Source organism: Oncorhynchus nerka, linkage group LG22, assembly GCF_034236695.1.
Source record: "Oncorhynchus nerka isolate Pitt River linkage group LG22, Oner_Uvic_2.0, whole genome shotgun sequence".
Taxonomy (NCBI): domain Eukaryota; kingdom Metazoa; phylum Chordata; class Actinopteri; order Salmoniformes; family Salmonidae; genus Oncorhynchus; species Oncorhynchus nerka.
In genome coordinates, this window is record NC_088417.1 from 94,799,749 (window position 1) to 94,807,938 (window position 8,190).

The window sequence follows — 8,190 nt, forward strand, 5'->3', positions numbered from 1 at the left end:
CTCCCAGTGAGGAGTAATATGCTAACTCTCCCTCCCCTACTCCCTCCCTCCTCCTCCCAGTGAATATGCTAACTCTCCCTCCCCTACTCCCTCCCTCCTCCTCCCAGTGAGGAGTAATATGCTAACTCTCCTCCCTCCTCCCCTCCCAGTGAGGAGTAATATGCTAACTCTCCCTCCCCCAGTGAGGAGTAATATGCTACTCCCTCCCTCCTCCTCCCAGTGAGGAGTAATATGCTAACTCTCCCCTCCCTCCTCCCCAGTACTCCTTCCCTCCTCCTCCCAGTGAGGAGTAATATGCTAACTCTCCCTCCCTCCTCCCAGTGAGGAGTAATATGAGGAGTAATATGCTAACTCTCCTCCCTCCCTCCCTCCTCCCAGTGAGGAGTAATATGCTAACTCTCCCTCCCCTACTCCCTCCCTCCTCCTCCCAGTGAGGAGTAATATGCTAACTCTCCCTCCCTCCTCCCAGTGAGGAGTAATATGCTAACTCTCCCTCCCTCCTCCCAGTGAGGAGTAATATGCTAACTCTCCCTCCCTCCTCCCAGTGAGGAGTAATATGCTAACTCTCCCTCCCTCCTCCCAGTGAGGAGTAATATGCTAACTCTCCCTCCCTCCTCCCAGTGAGGAGCAATATGCTAACTCTCCCTCCCTCCTCCCAGTGAGGAGTAATATGCTAACTCTCCCTCCCTCCTCCCAGTGAGGAGTAATATGCTAACTCCCTCCCCCAGTCCTCTCCCTCCTCCCCCAGTGCTAATCTCCCTCCTCCTCCCTAGGAGTAATATGCTAGGAGCAATATGCTAACTCTCCCTCCCTCCTCCCAGTGAGGAGCAATATGCTAACTCTCCCTCCCTCCCCTCCTCCTCCTTCCAGTGCAAGATGGCACATGGAGACAGCTGTAGGCTCAGCTGTGACCCCTGTTGAAAGCAGAAATCTCACCCAATGGTCAGCCTGGCCATATTAGCCTTGTCAGCCATATCTTAAAAGGCACATTATGTGAGCATGACCATGGGAGTCTAATCCTCTACCCAGGCATAAAAACACACACCCGTATTTACTGTCCAGCATCCACACCACAGACTGTCCCTTTTAGGGCTGTCCTTGGCTAAAACCTTAGTCGACCGAAAGTCGTCTGTTCTTTCGACCAATCGATTGGTCAACATTTTTAAAGGTGTATTTTTCCATATATAAGACACCCTATGTGATTTAATAAAATCAACTATATACAGTAGTGATTTATTATTACTAATGAAATAAGGCACAAATGACTCAAGGGAGCCAGAGATAACCAGCAGAAAAAAACCTTAACCTGACCCAACTATTTTCCTCCCTCTCCTGCTGGCATTCTGCCATTACTCTCCTGAAGTTGCCGGTAAAAGGCCACACGAGGAGTTGGCAACCTTTTTCATGTGGAATGACCATTTATCTTAACATTTCTACCGATCTGCATGCCAGTTATGGTTTTCATATGCACATTTTACATGACATTTTATAAACCGTGCCAGCACACAAAATGAATACCAGAACCTATTTCAGTCCAAGTCGAGCACTGAGAAGAAGTAATCATGTAGGTCTATTTTATGACGTTTCCACTGAATCCGAGCATAGCATTTTTCCCTTTCATGCTGAGTTTTTATCGAAAGGGACGGAGCTGGAAATATTTTTCAAATACATTGAGGAACTATTGTCATTCTCAATGGGTGTAAAAACAGACTTTATTTGCCTGCTGTTTGAGGTGAAGAAAACATTACTTTGAGAAGCTCGACAGCTCATTAGTGGTGGTGCATTAAGCCAATCAGAAATACTATCAGATCCCCAAATGGGCAAGTTTATAGGCCTACATTTGCATGCAGGCCAGGTAGCCTATAGGCCTACTTCTGTGTATAATCAGGCCAGGTAGCCTATAGGCCTACTTCTGTGTATAATCAGGCCAGGTGGCCTATAGGTCTACTTCTATGTATAATCAGGCCAGGTAGCCTATAGGTCTACTTCTGTGTATAATCAGGCCAGGTAGCCTATAGGCCTACTTCTATGTATAATCAGGCCAGGTAGCCTATAGGCCTACTTCTGTGTATAATCAGGCCAGGTGACCTATAGACCTACTTCTATGTATAATCAGGCCAGGTGACCTATAGACCTACTTCTATGTATAATCAAATAAACCAAAACTTGTTTCTCACAAGTATAGCATGGGTTGTGCACTCTGCCAACAATAAGCCCACAATGAGAACGGGATAATAATGAAGACTGGAATAATAATATTGAATGCATTAAAATAAATACAATCAAATGCAAACAATGAAGTTGTGAAACAATGAATGTGCACAAATTGGCGGGAGAGAGCAGTGCATTCTGGAGAGAGCAGTGCATTCTGGAGAGAGCAGTGCATTCTGGAGAGAGCAGAGCAGTGCATTCTGGAGAGAGCAGTGCATTCTGGAGAGAGCAGTGCATTCTGGAGAGAGCAGTGCATTCTGGAGAGAGCAGAGCAGTGCATTCTGGAGAGAGCAGAGCAGTGCATTCTGGAGAGAGCAGTGCATTCTGGAGAGAGCAGAGCAGTGCATTCTGGAGAGAGCAGTGCATTCTGGAGAGAGCAGTGCATTCTGGCGAGAGCAGTGCATTCATTCTGGAGAGAGCAGTGCATTCATTCTGGAGAGAGCAGAGCAGTGCATTCTGGAGAGAGCAGAGCAGTGCATTCTGGAGAGAGCAGTGCATTCTGGAGAGAGCAGTGCATTCTGGAGAGAGCAGTGCATTCTGGAGAGAGCAGTGCATTCTGGAGAGAGCAGTGCATTCTGGAGAGAGCAGTGCATTCATTCTGGAGAGAGCAGTGCATTCATTCTGGAGAGAGCAGTGCATTCATTCTGGAGAGAGCAGTGCCTTCTGGCGAGAGCAGTGCATTCTGGCGAGAGCAGTGCATTCTGGCGAGAGCAGTGCATTCTGGAGAGAGCAGTGCATTCTGGAGAGAGCAGTGCATTCTGGCGAGAGCAGTGCATGCATTCTGGCGAGAGCAGTGCATTCATTCTGGAGAGAGCAGTGCATTCTGGCGAGAGCAGTGCATTCTGGCGAGAGCAGTGCATTCTGGAGAGAGCAGTGCATTCTGGAGAGAGCAGTGCATTCTGGAGAGAGCAGTGAATTCTGGAGAGAGCAGTGCATTCTGGCGAGAGCAGTGCATTCTGGCGAGAGCAGTGCATTCTGGCGAGAGCAGTGCATTCTGGCGAGAGCAGTGCATTCTGGCGAGAGCAGTGCATTCTGGCGAGAGCAGTGCATTCTGGAGAGAGCAGTGCATTCTGGAGAGAGCAGTGCATTCTGGAGAGAGCAGTGCATTCATTCTGGAAAGAGCAGTGCATTCATTCTGGAGAGAGCAGTGCATTCATTCTGGAGAGAGCAGTGCATTCTGGAGAGAGCAGTGCATTTTGCATAATTTTGCATCAGACGTCGTCTGCATTGGCCGTGCAGCATTTACGGTGATACGTCCTCAGCAGAAGTCAGGGCAGTCATACTTCTTGTGCTTCGTGGAGCAGTGCAGAGCTGTTGTCAAGGAAGTGAGTTTGTGTTTTCTACAGGATGTACCGCCCCCACTTACGGTCAACCAACTTTTAGTCTAGGCCTCCGCAATGGATTAATTCATTGATTTGGGCGCATATATATATGGTCGGTATATATTATATATATATATATGTATATATATGTGTGTATATGTTACTGCTCGAATAAAACATTCTCGGTCGGCCAATAGCCTAACGACCAAAGAATCAACCAGTTGACTAATTGGGGTCAGCCCTAGTCCCTTTTAGATAACATGTTTTCCTGTGTAGTGTCACACCTGAACAGTGATTGAGTGAAGCGGAAGCAGAGGTATCAATAGTAAACCCTTATGTTCCATCCAGAAACTGTCCGTTTGATAATATCTCAGACACAACTTGTGCTGTCGTGTGTGTGTGTGTGTGTGTGTGTGTGTGTGTACCTGTATTAGTGCTGCCACACCTGACCAGTGAGTGAATAGAGCAAGTGGTATCCATGGCGATGGCATACTTTTACTGTCCCTCTACTGTAGGCTAGATATTATGGACGATATGCCAAAAGTATGGAGTGACCTTTTTAGGGTTTTGAAATACTTTTAGCTGTTTTAAGACTAATCTTGTTATCTGTACCTTAAGCAAGCAGTAAATAAACCAAAACATTCAGGAAGGGATTGTTGAATCCTACTGTAAATGAGTTACTGATAGGTGTACAATGTTTTAGATTCCCATTTGAGTTCTGTTTCTTATGTCCCTTCTCCTCTCATCAGTTCCAATAACACAGACACAGGAGAGATGTGTTGTGACCTGTCTGTGTGCTCTACTAAGACCTGGCTTCAATACTATGTTATATGATTGCAAATGATTTGTCTGTTCTTAATTGAGCTTGCCTGGCTTAATGGAATAGTCCCAAAACTGTAAGCCCCGCCCATCTGGCGCTCCAAGCAGGCTAGAGCAAACGTTGACCATTTAAAAATATATATATATTTGAACCCAGGTTTGACTCTCTCTGTGACTGGTAACCTTTCCTCATAAAATGGCAGTTATTTAAACCAGAGAGGTAGCCTAGATGTCTACTGCCCAGCTAGCTACGGTTCTGTACTTGTGTTCTGTCTGGCTAAAGGTCAGTGGAAAGTCCAGTGTGTCGACTGGCTCAGTATTAAGTTAAAAAAGGACCAGCGGTTTCTATCATTGCTTTTTAAGTAAAGGTTTTCCAGTGGCGTAACCACAACCTTTTTGCAGTGATATTAATTTCCCATTTCCTCACCTTTTTGACATTCTGTATATAACCCTTGACATGAAGGCTCCGTTGGCTAGGGCTATTTGAACACACCTACAGAATCCCAGAGGCAAACATTGAACAGTTTCTTAACTCCAATCACATAAACACCTAATTCCTTCCCATCACACCTAATTCCTTCCCATTACACCTAATTCCTTCCCATTACACCTAATTCCTTCCCATTACATTTACATTTAAGTCATTTAGCAGACGCTCTTATCCAGAGCGACTTACCATTACACCTAATTCCTTCCCATTATACCTAATTCCTTCCCTACTACACCTAATTCCTTCCCTACTACACCTAATTCCTTCCCATTACACCTAATTCCTTCCCATTACACCTAATTCCTTCCCTACTACACCTAATTCCTTCCCATTACACCTCATTCCTTCCCATTACACCTCATTCCTTCCCTACTACACCTAATTCCTTCCCATTACACCTAATTCCTTCCCTACTACACCTAATTCCTTCCCATTACACCTAATTCCTTCCCATTACACCTAATTCCTTCCCATTACACCTAATTCCTTCCCTACTACACCTAATTCCTTCCCTTCACCTAATTCCTTCCCTACCACCTAATTCCTTCCCATTACACCTAATTCCTTCCCTACTATACCTAATTCCTTCCCATTACACCTAATTCCTTCCCATTACACCTAATTCCTTCCCATTACACCTAATTCCTTCCCATTACACCTAATTCCTTCCCTACTACACCTAATTCCTTCCCTACTACACCTAATTCCTTCCCTACTACACCTAATTCCTTCCCATTACACCTAATTCCTTCCCTACTACACCTAATTCCTTCCCATTACACCTAATTCCTTCCCATTACACCTCATTCCTTCCCTACTACACCTCATTCCTTCCCTACTACACCTAATTCCTTCCCATTACACCTCATTCCTTCCCTACTACACCTAATTCCTTCCCATTACACCTAATTCCTTCCCATTACACCTAATTCCTTCCCTACTACACCTAATTCCTTCCCATTACACCTAATTCCTTCCCATTACACCTAATTCCTTCCCTACTACACCTAATTCCTTCCCATTACACCTAATTCCTTCCCTACTACACCTAATTCCTTCCCTACTACACCTAATTCCTTCCCATTACACCTAATTCCTTCCCATTACACCTAATTCCTTCCCATTACACCTAATTCCTTCCCACTACACCTCATTCCTTCCTACCACAACTACTTCCTTCCTTATTCCTTCCTACATGCTCATTCAGCCTGTGGCTCTAGCTACTAGCTCTCTTCTTCTCCCTCTCTGTTTGTCTAAACCAGTTGTATCCCACTACACAGGCTCTGTTGGCCTCTGACCGTTCCAAGAATGGGCTTTTCAACCTCGGACAGGTAATCTTGGTCTGGTGTGACTACAGTACCGCTCAATCACCTCAATCACCTGACCAGTCAATTACCTCTCACCTTTGACCTCTGACCTTTTCCTCTTGGCAATAATGATGATGGTGGTGGTTAGAATGACTACTTCATGTGGCTGGCACAACCTTTGGCTACCTCTCCTCTCCTCCTGTCTCTCGCTCCCTCGCTCTCGTCTGGTGGTGGTGGTTGTTGTTCCTCTCGCTGGGTCATGGGATCTTCCCCCTCTGTCTAAAGTGATAGTACCTCTACCTACATGACCTACCACCTCAGTGACATCAGCGCTCCCCTGACCTCTCCTCTCAGTGCTCCTGCTTCTCACCACGCCTGTGACAACCTGTGTTAATAAACTGATTCTATTGCACAGCTAAAGCAGCAACAGTAATATGGAGTGTAATTCCCCCTCATTGCTGTGGTCGGTTCCTCCTTGCCTTCAAGCCCTGCTGCTGGAAATGGAGTCAGTTGGCATTCTTCACAGTTGTCCGAGTATTCATCTCCATTTTGACTGACAATTATTGTACTCTCTTTCTTCTGCAGACGAGGGACGATTTCCTGGGACAGGTCGATGTGCCTCTCAATCATTTACCGGTGAGTGTGTTGTCTGTGTACGACGTGTGTGTGTGTGTGTGTATCTTCTGGTCAGTGTGTGCACATATTATTTGCGTTTTAGAGTGCTCTACTGGTTTTTAACAGTATGTTTGTTCTGCCTAGTGAACTCTGAAGGTTGTGAGGGCATAGGGGAGGGGGAAGAGTTTAGCAAGCTCTCTTGAGCAACCTGTTGTCGTAGGCTTTTTAAGTAGCAACAACACTGGAGAGTGAGAGCGACTAGCCCCCTGTTAGGAGTGGAAATAAACCCGGTAGGAATGTAAACAACAGGGCCAGTACAGAGTCTGAGGAGAGGAGGGTTACCCAGGCCTGGAGCTGACGGAAAAACAAACCGTGCATCCCCCTCCGATGGTGGTAAGCCACAATAACAAACAGAGTTGTAGTCCTAAAATGAATGCCAGATTCAAGTAGTTTATTAATGAAGTTTTAAGCAGGTTCATTGTTTTATGAAAGGAACATGATCGATCTTCTAAATAATAACAATGATAATAATAATAATTGGGACAACTAGGGACTGATCTCACTGGCAGTTCAGAGTGCAGTGCTGCTAATGATTCAATGACCCTTTGTCAAAGAATCTTTAGTCCTGCTCATAAATGATTCATTGTCAAAGAATGTTTGGCTCTTGATTGAGTGGCTGAGCAGTCAAGCCAGTCAAATATCTTGACCCTAAAGCAGTGCAGTAGTGATTCTAAGAGGTAACTACTTTTGAGAGTGGTGAAACTAAAAGCCTATTTGCATAGGTGGTAAGGTTAATTATTAATCATGACGCACCACCTACTGTTGTCCCTATGGTGGAGGAATTAACATGAGATCAAGTCTGATGTAACCCTGTGGTTCTTCTGGATGGACACAGAGACCTGGGTCATTCATGTTCATTAGCTTCAAAACGTTTTGCAACTGAATGCCAATGTGTGTTTATTATAGGGCAAAGACGATACCAATATCGCGATACCCGTTAGTATCGTGGCAAGGAAACAAAACACAAAGCGAAATATAACTTTATTTAGGAAAACACCTCTAATGTTGGAAACAAACATCCATTATGTTGTCAAACAGTCACATTTCTTTATTTTCCGAGCTGTAGCACACAATATTTTACCCACAGCTGGTTTTTAAAGGACCCAAAAGTTTGGTCTGCTTCATTTTTTCATTTTTTTGCCATGTAAAAAAATATCACAATACTGGTATCGTTCACATAAGTCCCTCAGTATCACTCTTTTCTGAGCATATTCTTCTTCCCTTTGGTACTTACTGAACATAACCCTGATCACAGTCAGTCAGTCAGCCAGTCAGGTGTCATACTGCCCCTGTGTGTCTATTCTCTGTGGACCTATACGTCTTAGTCACGCTGGATGGGTGTAGTCTTACTCACTGTGTCTTTGTG

At 45.0% G+C, this 8,190-nt stretch overlaps 1 protein-coding gene across 9 annotated transcripts in view; it reads left to right on the top strand.

Annotated features, from left to right (window-relative positions):
• LOC115117146 (E3 ubiquitin-protein ligase NEDD4-like) overlaps positions 1-8,190 on the top strand; it is an 83,146-nt gene that overhangs the window by 14,623 nt on the left and 60,333 nt on the right. For 7 of the 9 annotated variants that reach the window (XM_065007602.1, XM_065007596.1, XM_065007599.1 and 4 more), the window contains exon 2: positions 6,735-6,785. In XM_065007602.1, the coding sequence (XP_064863674.1) occupies positions 6,735-6,785 (51 nt within the window). Of the gene's footprint in view, positions 1-6,734; positions 6,786-7,026; positions 7,158-8,190 lie in introns of those variants that run through there. The other 2 variants (XM_065007603.1, XM_065007604.1) reach the window with 1 other exon arrangement.